The 12,318-nt window shown below is 54.6% G+C and overlaps 5 protein-coding genes across 5 annotated transcripts; all 5 read left to right on the forward strand.

Annotated features, from left to right (window-relative positions):
• Positions 1–11: 11 nt before the first annotated feature.
• C7974DRAFT_417274 (elongation factor 1 beta subunit) lies at positions 12–979 on the forward strand (the record flags this gene model as incomplete). The annotated part of the gene is made up of 3 exons (XM_046144059.1): positions 12–91; positions 318–700; positions 750–979. The coding sequence occupies 3 exons, from the start codon at positions 12–14 to the stop codon at positions 977–979; spliced, it is 693 nt and encodes a 230-aa protein (XP_045992708.1).
• Positions 980–2,085: 1,106 nt separating this feature from the next.
• Positions 2,086–4,324, forward strand: C7974DRAFT_436994 (major facilitator superfamily; the record flags this gene model as incomplete). The annotated part of the gene is made up of 6 exons (XM_046145162.1): positions 2,086–2,711; positions 2,763–2,979; positions 3,160–3,370; positions 3,411–3,584; positions 3,706–3,887; positions 4,277–4,324. The coding sequence occupies 6 exons, from the start codon at positions 2,086–2,088 to the stop codon at positions 4,322–4,324; spliced, it is 1,458 nt and encodes a 485-aa protein (XP_045992709.1).
• A 1,394-nt stretch (positions 4,325–5,718) lies between these two features.
• On the forward strand, positions 5,719–7,458 carry C7974DRAFT_403211 (aminotransferase). Its single transcript, XM_046142803.1, has 4 exons — positions 5,719–6,108; positions 6,163–6,460; positions 6,513–7,211; positions 7,263–7,458. Exons 1-4 carry the CDS (start codon positions 5,865–5,867, stop codon positions 7,276–7,278), a joined length of 1,257 nt encoding a protein of 418 aa, XP_045992710.1. The 5' UTR covers positions 5,719–5,864; the 3' UTR covers positions 7,279–7,458.
• A 143-nt stretch (positions 7,459–7,601) lies between these two features.
• On the forward strand, positions 7,602–9,119 carry C7974DRAFT_403213 (uncharacterized protein). Its single transcript, XM_046142804.1, has 3 exons — positions 7,602–8,337; positions 8,387–8,716; positions 8,771–9,119. The coding sequence occupies exons 1-3, from the start codon at positions 7,741–7,743 to the stop codon at positions 8,840–8,842; spliced, it is 999 nt and encodes a 332-aa protein (XP_045992711.1). The 5' UTR covers positions 7,602–7,740; the 3' UTR covers positions 8,843–9,119.
• A 229-nt stretch (positions 9,120–9,348) lies between these two features.
• C7974DRAFT_403214 (chloride channel-like protein 3) lies at positions 9,349–12,300 on the forward strand. The gene is made up of 4 exons (XM_046142805.1): positions 9,349–9,757; positions 9,812–10,501; positions 10,552–10,716; positions 10,765–12,300. Exons 1-4 carry the CDS (start codon positions 9,551–9,553, stop codon positions 12,148–12,150), a joined length of 2,448 nt encoding a protein of 815 aa, XP_045992712.1. The 5' UTR covers positions 9,349–9,550; the 3' UTR covers positions 12,151–12,300.
• The last annotated feature ends 18 nt before the right edge of the window (positions 12,301–12,318 follow it).

The raw sequence follows: 12,318 nt of genomic DNA on the forward strand, positions 1-12,318 counted from the left end.
CAATCGCAAACATGGGCTTTACCGATCTTGTTTCCGACGCAGGTCTTACCCTCCTGAACAACTGGGTCAAGACCCGCAGCTACATCGTTAGGTAAGTTGCTACCCCACCATGCTCCTTGGTGTTGTTTTCGCCGCACCACAACATTTCTTTCAAACTTTCTTTCATGATGAGAACATTTGGTCCGTGTTAATGAGGCGGCTTAAGACCCCGCTATCTGAATACAAAACCACAGCGCTTGTCGCAACTCTGATATACCCCACGTTCTTGCTAGTCGTCTACTCTTCATCTGGTGGAGTCATAGTCTGACGATTACTAGCTACACCCCGTCGCAGGCCGACGTCAAGGTCTTCCAGCAGATCAAGCAGATCCCTGCCCCCGAGAAGTTCCCTTACGCCTGGAGGTGGTACAACCACATCCTCACCTTCGAGGGCGAGTTCGATACCCTCCCCGGTGACCCAACCAAGGAGGCCACCGCCTACGGCCCCGAGTCCAGCGAGCTCACTGTCAACCCCGCCCAGGCCCCCGAGAAGGAGGCTGAGGAGGATGACGACGAGGTCGACCTGTTCGGCTCTGACGATGAGGTTGATGAGGCGGCCGAGGCGCTCAAGGCCGAGCGTCTTGCCGAGTACAACAAGAAGAAGGCTGGCAAGGTAAAGCCTGCCGCCAAGTCTATCGTCACCATGGACGTTAAGCCCTGGGGTAAGTTTACAACCCAACCGCGAGACCAGCAGAAATTGACAAAGTACAGATGACGAGACAAACATGGATGAGCTCAAGGCCAACGTTCTGTCCATCGAGCAGGACGGTCTTGTCTGGGGTGCCTCCCAGCTGGTCGCTGTTGGTTTCGGTATCAAGAAGCTCCAGATTAACTTGGTTGTTGAGGACGACAAGGTCTCTCTCGACGAGCTCCAGCAGAAGATCGAGGAGTTCGAGGACCACGTCCAGTCCACCGACATTGTTGCCATGCAGAAGTTGTAGACGAAAGTCTGCTGTTATGACATTTATGATGAGAAGGTTGGGCACGATCACGGTTTGACGTCTTTATGAGCGCCGCTAGACGACAGAACAAAATCACGACTTGACAAAGATGTCAGTCTTCTCTGCTCTGCAGAGACACCCACCATTGAACTATTCCATGCATTGCCGTGATATTCATGTTCAACACTCCCGTGTCACGATTTTTCGACAATGATTTGCGAGGAGAGTTTGAGTATTTGAGCACAGATATTGGGCCGAGTGCTACCCGAAGGGCCCGAAGGGAAGCCCGAAAGGCAGCCCGAAGGAAAGAGTTATACGTCTTTAGTGAACTGCTGGGCGAACTGGATAGACACTTGTACGAGGACAGTAGCCGACACTGAATTACATTGTTCTTCGCCACGGCACTGAATGCTGGACTACCTATGCCAGAATCTAGCGCCGAACGTGTGTTCGCCAAGAGCGACAGCTCAATGAGGTGTTCTGTAGAGGTAGGTGTAAAGGCTGAAAATGTATTGACAGGGCATCGTTCCAACGTCGTACATGTCACAGCGCATCAACTTTATCGTCTCGCAGACGGCCACATAGTTGATTCTCAGATCTTGGGAATTTGACGATTACATAACATACAAGAGAAAGCAGATTGCTCATTAAATCCGGTACTGGTGGAGCCTGTAGTTCTCGGCCTCGCTCCTTGTGGCTCCCCGCGGAAGCAGGCCGTTCTGACCGAGCTGAGCTTAACCCCTGTAAAGAAGCTTAACCTGTGCTTGACGACGTCATTCTCTCTGCTGCGTAAGTGAGCATCACCGTTCACTCAGAATGTTCGCGACGATATAGTTTCATTCGCTTTGATGGAATCCAGTCGTGGCTTTCTCTGCGTTCTCGATTGCAGAATCTCGAACGATCGCCTCCTGGAAGTTACGACTGACCCACCATCGCATTTCCCTGGTGCCCGAACAGAAGCGCGGACACCCGCTAGCCCTGGAGTTAACCGGGTTCACGGAGCTGTCAGAAGCATATATTACTAGTTACACCCTTGTGTCAAGACTTCTTTGTCTAGCTGAAGACTGATCACTGGAGCACACTGCTTGCGACGCAGAATACTTAACATGCCAGAGAATAATGTCGACAAGCTCATCGAGCGAGCAGAGACGGATGCCAGCCGGGACCGTTTCGGGGCCTCAGCCTCAGCCACGGACGCCGAGAAAGAAGAAAGGCATGAGCCAGTTGCGCGAACATTTACAGCATCGAGCGCCTCGACATCATCGTCAGAAGCATCAGATGTCGAACGCGATGCCGCCATGTCCCGTGTCCCTACACAACGTGACACTGGCACAGAGCTTGAGCGCCATGAGACGGCACTGAGCCGAATCCACACCCAGCGCTCACAGCACTCTGGAACTGTAGGTGCCAGCTTACGAAGTAGAACGAGTAGGAAGCCGTTGCCAGCCTTTGGAGCCGGCAAGCCATATCCACCACAGCTGCCGGACCGCGACGCCTACGTGGTAGAATTCGATGGACACGACGATCCTCTCCATGCGCAGAACTGGCCGTTGAAGAAGAAGCTTGCTACTGCTGCTATGCTTGGCTTTACTACGCTTACGGCGGCTTTTGGTTCGAGCATTATCTCAAGTGCTACTGGAGCGATAGCGCAGATCTACGGAGTGGGCTCAGTTGTTGCAACACTGGCGACTTCACTCTACGTACTTGGCTTTGCCACTGGACCCATCCTATGGTGGGCTTCTACGATCATACCGAGCATTACATCATACTGACTGAGCTGCAGGGCGCCGTTTTCGGAGTTGAAGGGCCGCCGACTTCCGCTTGTTATTGCCTCCTTCGGGTTCTCCATCTTCAATATTTCTGTTGCAGTCTCAAAGGATCTACAGACACTCCTCATTTGCCGATTCTTTGCTGGTTTTTTTGGAGCATGTCCGCTTACCTGTGTTGCCGCCGTCTTCTCCGACATGTTCGACAACCGCACACGTGGAATGGCCATCACCGTCTTCTCTGCGAGCTCTCTCACTTTGACTTGATTCTTTGCCTGCATTGCTGTCGGGTTCTCTTTTACCTGCCCTGCTGCCGTGCTTGTATTGCTGCCTACCGTCTTCTCTTACCTCAGCTGCCATTGGACACGTCACGTTGCATACCCGGCACGCTTCTTCTGCATTGATTTCAGCCAGCAATTCCTCTCTGACTTGTTCCTGCCTCAGATCCTCATCTCAAAAGCCTTTCAGTTTCGCCGCCAGACTAGCAATTGGAACAGCCGCGCCGAGCAAGAGATAGATTCCGAACAGGTCGTCGAAAAGAACATTTTCATTCCATTCAAGATGCTGGCCGCCGAGCGCAATGCGCTACACTATGAGCGCTCGACAGCCAGAAAATGGCAACTTGGTTTGGCTATTCCTCACGGCGTACCCATTGGCTTTCTAAGGTGTTTGTGTTACAACCCTGGGTGTTGGAAGCCTTCCGTTCTTTAGCATGGTTGCAGGCCAGCTTCTTGCTGGTACATGGATCTTTTTGCGCCAGCCAATATACCACAAGAAGCTTGCCGCGAACAACAACATACTCATTCCCGAGTGGCGTCTGCCAGAAGTCATTTTCGAGGGTGCATGCTTTGCAGTTGGCCTGTTCTGGTTTGGATGGACAGGATAAACCCCAACATTCACTGGATAAGTAGGTCACCAGAGGCCCACTCGAATAGTCGGAAGTCTACTGACAATCTCCAGTCCCCACTGTCTCTGGCAGCCTCACCAGCTTTGGTCCCTTGGCCGTCTGGCTGCAAGCGCTCAACTACCTGGTCGATGCGTGTCCGATGTTCGCTGCCTCAGCCATTACCGCCTACAGTTTCCTGTGCAGTTTGTGCGGCGCTGCACTCCCACTCTGCGTGCGCCAGATATGGTGTTCTGTGGTGAGTCAAGGGTCGAGGGGTTGGGGGCTCCTTCCTTCCTCGAGTGCCTTCCTCACCAGAGGTTTGGTGCCTGGCTCACGTCATGCCTCAACAGCTCTTGACACATGCCGCCTCACCCTGAAGCCACACACTCTCTCGAGTCAGCACTTCGCTATGGTTGCCTCAGAATATGCAGCGATCGCTCAACATATCTTCTCTGTCCTTGAGGTGGATGCTTCTGCTACTGGCCTTCTTCGTCACATGTACCATGACGAGACAACTGTTCTTCAGGCTCTCTCCTACTTTTCTCTGGACTTCGCTCCCGGTTCCCTCGACCTCCTGCAATCTCCTGAACCTCCTTCAATCGATGATCTGCTCAACTGCTCAATCTCTCTGGACTCTCTCAACAGGACTTCAGACTGGGTTGTCTACCTTCAGTTCTTCGAGAAGGACTCTGACATTGTCTCGCATGTCTATTGCGGATCTGGGACTAATGCAGATGGTGGAACAAGACGACTAGAACAATACGAGGCCTACTTCAACTACGGCAAGAGCACGATCACTATGCCAGCCAATGTTGTCGAGTTGTTCAACCAAGGCTACTCTTGGGCTGGGAAGTCAGTCCTTGCTGCCGCGGAGATTCCAGGAGATGCCCTAGATTTTCAGTACTTGAGAGCCTTACTGATCCTTGTGGAAGGCATGTTCACTTCAAAGATGTGGTTCTTCAAGGCGAGAACTATGGGCAGTATCACTGGCTGCTCTCTATGGGACCAGAGCAAACTTCCTTACAGCGGTCTCTGCGGCCATTCTCCTCTTTATGAGGTCCTGCCGCCCTTTGTCCTTGATACCTTCAACTGCCCCGAGATGCAGAGAGATTGGAGAGCGTCCAAGAGAGAGAATTTCAATGCCTACATGAAAGTGTGGAAGCGTACAGACAAGGGCAGAGAGTATCAGAGAGCTTTTGATCGATCAGAGAAAGGAAAGGAGAAGAAGCGCAGGTACTATGCAGGAGAAAAAGGGAAAATGCAAAAGAAGAAAGAGAACTCGTCAGAATCCAACAAGAAGTCCCGTCACAAGTACAACAGAACTGAGAAGAGCAAAGCCGTCCAGAAGAAGTACAAGACATCAGAGAAGGGCAAGGCAGCGCGCAGGGCAAACAGGAAGGCGAAGTATGGGAAGAATGGTACTGCACCAGACCTCCACTGCAAGGGCTGTCCAACCGGATACAAGATTAAGGACCCGGACGGCCTGAAGGCACACCAGAAGAAGTGCCCAGCTCACAATTGATGTATGGTTCTACATGAAGGGGGCGAAGATCAGGGAGAAGAGTGCTTATGCGCCGACATTCCCTAAGCCGGCTGCTGCTGTAGCAGAGGAGTCGTCGCGAGAGTGAATGACGAACGCCAAACAACTGATTCCGTCATAAATCGCGACCTTCTGTCGTTTCGAATGATACCATAGTTTTGTCTACAGCACCGCTAATAGTGGTACCTCGATTGTTTATTATAATGTTTAGAATACCTCCTGTCTGCAACAAGATGGCGATAGTCAAAGGTCGAATTATCACGGCTGATAGAGATGAACTCAATCATCGTCATCTGTCGGTGAATGCGCGCCTCGAAAGCCTTCACGAGGGGTTTTCGAGCGCTGTTCATATTGTTCGATGATTGTGACTACAGCATGGTGGCACATGTCGTGTGGCTGGTTCACGGACATAGTCAGGCCAATCTCCGAAAGTGTAACGTTCTCCTGTGCAGAGGCCCTGACGTGAATACCCTCAGCTATCCGTTATCAGGGTTGCTCAGACGCGCCCTACAAGCTGCGGAGATCGGAGGGATGCTGATGAAGGACCAATGATTCGAGGGCCGTTAGCGGCAACAAAAAGCCGAAGCGGTCACTGTCGGTTGATGAACCCTGCAAGATTTCGAGGACAGTCACCGCGACCGCCATTCTTAATCCCCACACTTTGTTCCCCAGTCCTGCAGCACTCACATCACCATGTTGCAGCAACGATCGTCGCGTTTGCTTTCGTCGCTCTCCAATTGTGCCTTCCGCTCAACAGCTGCACCGCTCAGCGCATCGCTGCGATGTCGGACCCAGCGGCCGTACAGCATCCACGCTGATGCCTCTGTCGGCAACAAGATCCAGGATATCGACCCGACTAAGCTCAGCATCACAAGGACGACCTCGCCGAAGGACTTGCTGCCCCCGGCGGATCTCATTTTCGGTCGCAACTTCACAGGTAGAAGCTACGAATGGTGTATCAACGACGTAGGTGGCTAAGCAAAGACCACAGATCACATGCTCTCGCTCGAATGGACAGCGGCAGAAGGATGGCTACCAGCGCGTATCACACCGTACCAGAACCTGAGCCTCGACCCGGCGACATGCGTGTTCCACTATGCGTTCGAGTGCTTCGAGGGCATGAAGGCGTACAAGGACAAGAGCGGAAACATCAGGCTGTTTAGGCCAGACAAGAACATGGCGCGTCTGAACAAGTCGTCGGCTCGCATTGCATTGCCCAACTTCGACCCCGATGCGCTCATGGAGCTGATTGGCAAGTTTGTCAAAGAGGACGCACGCTTCATCCCCGAGTAAGCTACAGCAGTCGTGGTACGGGCGAAAAGGAAGCTGACCATGCTACAGCGCCCGTGGATACTCACTCTACCTGCGCCCCACCATGATTGGAACCCAGCGCACCCTTGGCGTGGGCCCGCCTGCATCCGCGCTCCTCTACGTTATCGCGTCGCCCGTCGGCCCATACTACCCCACCGGCTTCAAGGCCGTGTCGCTGGAGGCTACCGACTACGCTGTGCGCGCATGGCCTGGCGGTGTCGGAGACAAGAAGCTCGGCGCCAACTACGCGCCATGCATTGTGCCGCAGATGCAGGCCGCCAGCCGCGGGTTCCACCAGAACCTCTGGCTGTTTGGCGAGGAGGAGCACATCACCGAGGTGGGCACCATGAACCTGTTCGCCGCCATCAAGAACAAGGAGACTGGCAAGCCCGAGCTGCTCACCGCACCACTCGACGGAACCATTCTCGAGGGCGTTACGCGCGACTCGATCCTGGCTCTTGCGAGGGAGCGCTTGGAGCCCAAGGGCTGGAGCATCCTCGAGAAGAAGTTCACCATGAAGGAGATTGCTGACGCGTCCGACGAGGGCCGCATGATGGAGGTCTTTGGTGCTGGCACCGCCGCAATTGTCAGCCCTGTGCGCAAGATCAGCTGGAAGGGCCGCCTCGTCGACTGCGGTCTTGAAGACCACGTTGAGGCTGGACCAATTGCGCTGCAGATGAAGGAGTGGATGGAGGCCATCCAGTACGGTGACGAGGACCACCCCTGGAGGTAAGACGCCGCCCATGTGTATTGTCACGTGCACCGCTAACTTCACAACAGCTACAAAGTCGCCTAGTTGACGCGACCTGATCCTTCTCGCATCGCCCCTCAGCGGCCACAACGGCCGTGTCCAAAAGTTCGCTTGATCTATGTGGATCTAGACTCTCTGGCAAAAGGCGGACGCGTTTGTTTTGTACATACATCATGTAGAGCTGTTTTGGGCGGCGTTTTAATTACATTTGCTTGCAATTGAGAAGTCGTGCATGATTCGTCTCCTCGCCCCGTGGCGTCGCACCAATAGCGTTGTGTCAGTAATTGACTCCTCGCTTGGCTTGGCTGTTGACGTCCCGTCGATCGTGTCTCCGCTTATGCAAGGGCCACCAACCACCCGCCTTGGAAGCTCTCTCGCGTCCGAATCCGGACCACGACACCACCATCCCCCACAGCGCCCATCCAATTGCCCGCCAAGCGCGCAGCCGCCGCCGGTCAGACCCTCCGTGAGACAACACACACGTCGACGCGACCACACATTTCTGCGATGCTGGCCCGTGGCGCGCTCTGCCGTTTGGCGGCTGAGACACCCAAACAAGCTGCACCCAGCCTGCCCAAGCTCGCGTGTCTCGTCCAGACTGCGCGTGCCGGCTACGCCCTGCCCATTCGCACGCTATTGCACGCGTCGCAGCTCCAGGTCCGCTCCTACGCCACCAAGGACCCCGCCGAACCGGTCAAGAAGGCCGTTAAGGCGAAGGCTGCCGCGGGGCAGTCGGTGACGAAGACCACCTCTTCAAAGAAGCCTGCTGTGAAGAAAACTGCTGCGAAGAAGACTACTGCTAAGAAGACTGCCGCAAAGAAACCTGCCGCGAAGAAGGCCGCGCCAAAGAAGACCAAGAAGAAGGCTGTCCCGAAGAAGCCTGTCAAGAGGGCCAAGAAGGTGCTTACAGCAGAGGAGAAGGAGAAGGCGCTCATCCGCGAGCTGAAGAAGCTCGCGCTGAGAGAGCCTGTCACCCGCAATCCGATCTCAGCCTACAACTTGTTTTTCGCTGAGAGAGTGAAGACCGCCCACAAGGAAGGCGGGAAACCCGACTTTACTGACTCCACCAAAAGCTGGGCTGCAATCACGCCTGCTGAGCGCGAGGCATGTTCCTCCACACCAGTCGCGAGCAAATCACTGACGTCTCAAACAGAACTGGAATCACCAGGCCGCTGAAGCCAATGAAGCCCGTGCGGCCGAGTACAAGAAATGGGTACTATCCCATACGCCCGACCAGATCCGTATTGCCAACAATGCGCGCGCTCGGCTCAGGAGAACATTATCAGCAACACGCAAGACCCCCGGCATCCCGGCACACTGCCAGTCTATCGTAGACGAGCGCGCTGTGAAACGCCCCGTGTCTGCGTGGACAGCCTTCAATGTTGAGCGATCGCCGTCCTCGGATTTCAAGGGCCTGCTGCTTCCTCAGGTGTCCAAGCTTTTGTCTGAGGAGTGGAAGGCGCTCAGCGCCAGCGAGAAGCAGGTATGTTGTTTCTATAAGTACGCACAAGAAGCTGAAGCTAATGTGACACAATAGCGATTCGAGGACATAGCTTCAGCCGATAAGCAGAGGTATGCCAACGAGATGGCTGCACAGACCAAGGCGTAGGTTCGTTTAAGCAGCTTCGACTACTACTTTCCTTGCACGACTTTTCCTTGACTCCCTAATATCTCGCGGACGGATGGTGGGACGGATTGAACTGGCGCTCGCATGTGGTAACATCAATGTACATTGGTCTAGACGGCGGTTCAGTCAGCTTTCTACAACGCGACTTGGTCATTTGGCGCATCTGGTCTGGACATCAGAGCGCGCATGTTCTCCACGCACGTTACGTCTGTAAAGATATGGTTCTATAGCTCTGATTGTATCTCATGCTGTTTCCAATACCCCTTCTGACCCAATTACGGACCACACGCGTTGACAGTAAGCAGAAATGTGTTCTCGAAGATGCTTTAATCATCACGAGTACAATCATCCGCAGTCGCATTGCTACACCTTTGACCGCAGAAGCGTGGTGCTACGCCGATAACACGCCAATGTGGCTAGCGTTGTGTAGCGATTTGCGCCTATCACATCAAGATCTCGACACCTCCCCACGGGTCCTTATCTCTCCACACGACACTCCATGATGGGACAAGCTTCCCCAGCTTTGAGCCCAGCAGAATCGCGATCAGCGGTTGATAAGCGAGACGTACAGAGATACGGTCGCGTCACTGTGCATACACATGTCTTTGTATCTCCAGGCCATATCTACCGGCCAGCTCGCAATCATGTCCCGGTCTGTTCTACGCTGCCTCCCCGCAGCAAAGCTGAGCTATGCCCTCGCACCCTGAAGCAGCCAGTGAACAGACGCCACTTCTGCATGACCCTCGATTATCGCAACTACAGCATGAGCAGGACGTGGAATCGGCTTCTACGATATCCTCGACGTTGTCCAAGGAAGAACAGCAACTAGTTGACAGCACGGTGGGCGAACGCCTGCCATACAATGATTATACCACGATTGACTGGCTCCATGATCTCGTACGGATTGCCTTTTTGTGACGGAACTCGTCGGTGGCGTGCTAATATGCACAGGTCAAAGACTCGTATCGCTTCCGTCAAATCAATTCCTTGTATAGTCTGCGCTACAAGCTTATCGCGCAGCTCGACGCGTGCTCGGGATGGATAGCTGTGGTTCTGATCGGCGCTCTGACGGCTCTGGTCGCTTTCATTGTCGATGTCGCCGTCGCTACAGTTGCAGACTGGAAGATGGGCTACTGCAGTACCAGCCCCTGGAAGAGCCGAGAGAACTGTTGTCGGCAGAGCGCATCCCAGATATCCACGCCGAAGCTTCGCATGTTTACTGGAGAAGGCAGTGTGGAGCCAAGCTGCAGTGAGTGGCACGCCTGGTCAGATGATTACGCCCGGAGCTTTGCGGTCTACGTCGCTCTAGCACTTGTCTTTGGAACCATTAGCTCCAGTGCGACCATGTTGACGAGAAGCCGGTTGCCCTCTGCGGAAGTCCCGAGTGAGCCGCCTTCCTCACCGCACGCCGCGAAACCTGACGACTCTCGTACGTTGAACGGAGGTATCCCTACGCCAGCACCTTCTGAGGGAGGAGGCAAGGTCATGTATATGGCTGCTGGCAGTGGTATCCCAGAAATCAAGACCATCTTGAGCGGCTTCTCTATTCCGTCGTTCCTTTCTTTCCGTGTGCTTGTCGTAAAGGCTTTCGGTGCCGTGTTTGCTGTGAGCACAGGAATGTGTCTTGGGAAGGAAGGACCGGTAAGTCTACCACATATCCAACTAAATAACGTCATCTAATACCTAGAAAGTTCGTGCACATTTCCACGTGTGTGGGCTATCTGGTAGGCAATTTCTTCCCAAAATACAAAGATAACGGAAGGAAAATGCGGGAGTTGTTGAGTGCTTCTTGCTCCAGCGGGCTGAGTGTAGCCTTCGGTGCCCCCATAGGAGGCGTGTTGTTCAGCTACGAGGAGGTAATGTACACCTCCGAGGTTTTTTGGTCGGCTTCTAATGATTGTTAGATCAGCACCTACTTCCCGCGGAAGGTCCTCTGGCGGGCATTCTTATGCAGTTTGACGGCGGCCATCGTCCTCAAGCAGCTCAATCCCACCGGTACAGGCAAGCTTGTTCTCTTTGAAACCAAGTACGGCACCGAATACGAGCCGGTGCACTATTTCATCTTCATGCTGCTGGGCGTGGCGGGTGGCGTCTTCGGGGGACTCTTCTGCAAGCTCAACTTCATCTGGAGCAAACACTTCCGCAAGATTCCTCTGATCAAGGCCAACCCTGTGTTCGAGGTTGGCATCGTCGTTCTAGCGACCGCGCTGCTCCAGTTCCCCAATCCTCTTACTCGTGAGCCAGGTGACATCATCATCAAGAACGTCCTTGTCGACTGCAAAGATGATTCATCTGCCCACTCCTTTGTCTGCTTGCACGAAGCACATACCGACGCAACTGACTGGGCGTATGTTGGCTGGCTCACATACGGAACCCTTACCAAGCTCGTCCTCACGATCATTACATTCGGCTGCAAAGTGCCCTCCGGCGTCATCATCCCCGCTCTCGATGCCGGCGCACTCTTCGGTCGCCTCGTCGGCTATCTCCTACCCTACACAGCTAACGACGTCTCACCCGGCATCTTCGCGCTCGTCGGCGCAGCCGCCTTCCTCGCCGGCGTGAGTCGCATGACCATCAGTCTCGCCGTCATCATGTTCGAGCTTACAGGCGAGCTCTCCTACGTGGTCCCGCACATGGTCGCAATCCTCGTCGCCAAATGGGTCGCCGACGCCATCTCCGCCGACGGCGTCTACGACCTCGCGCAATCTGTGCTCGGCCACCCGTTTCTCGACGCCGACGTCGCGCTGCAAGTCGTCCGCAAGCAGGGCCTGAAAGTCAGCGCTCTCGTCCCACCCAAGAAGACAATGGACGCCATCACCGTCCTTATCCCGTCCTGTAACACCGTGCCCTCGTCCCTGTTGCGCCACAAACTCCACGCCCTGCGCCAGCGCGGGCTCATGGACGCCGGCCTCGTGCTCGTGCAGACGCATCCACCCTCCACCGTGCCCATGCTGCAGGGCTATCTCTCGCAGGCCGAGCTCGCCTTCGGGCTGGAGCAGCTCTCGCCCGCGATCCCGCTGTCGCCGTCGCAGCAGGATTACCGTGTGCGCCTGCTAGGCCACACGGTCGAGGATGCGCCGCCCGAGGGGATCGAGGTAGATCTCAGTCCGTTTGTAGACCGTACGCCGCTGGCGATTTGCGGGGAGGCGCCGCTCGAGTACGCGGTGGAGATGTTTGCGAAGCTGGGGCTGCGATATTTATGCATCACTGAGGAGGGAACGGGACGGTTGGTGGGTGTGGTGATTAAGAAGCGGTTGGTTGGGTTTGTGGAGGATCTGAAGGAGGAGTAACACATGGGGCTTGGGAAGCCGCTTTGGTGTTTGTCGTCGGGCGTCGGGGGTGGGTAGCTGTGCAGGAGCCATGAATCTTAAGAACCATAAGAGCAATATATACGCAGCACGGACAGCCGTCTATCCGATGTAAAAATCAATCCTTGACATCTGCTTTCACTCCCAGCA

The sequence above is a fragment of the Boeremia exigua genome (genome assembly GCF_020726555.1).
Source record: "Boeremia exigua strain MPI-SDFR-AT-0100 chromosome Unknown C7974scaffold_12, whole genome shotgun sequence".
In the NCBI taxonomy this organism is placed as follows: domain Eukaryota; kingdom Fungi; phylum Ascomycota; class Dothideomycetes; order Pleosporales; family Didymellaceae; genus Boeremia; species Boeremia exigua.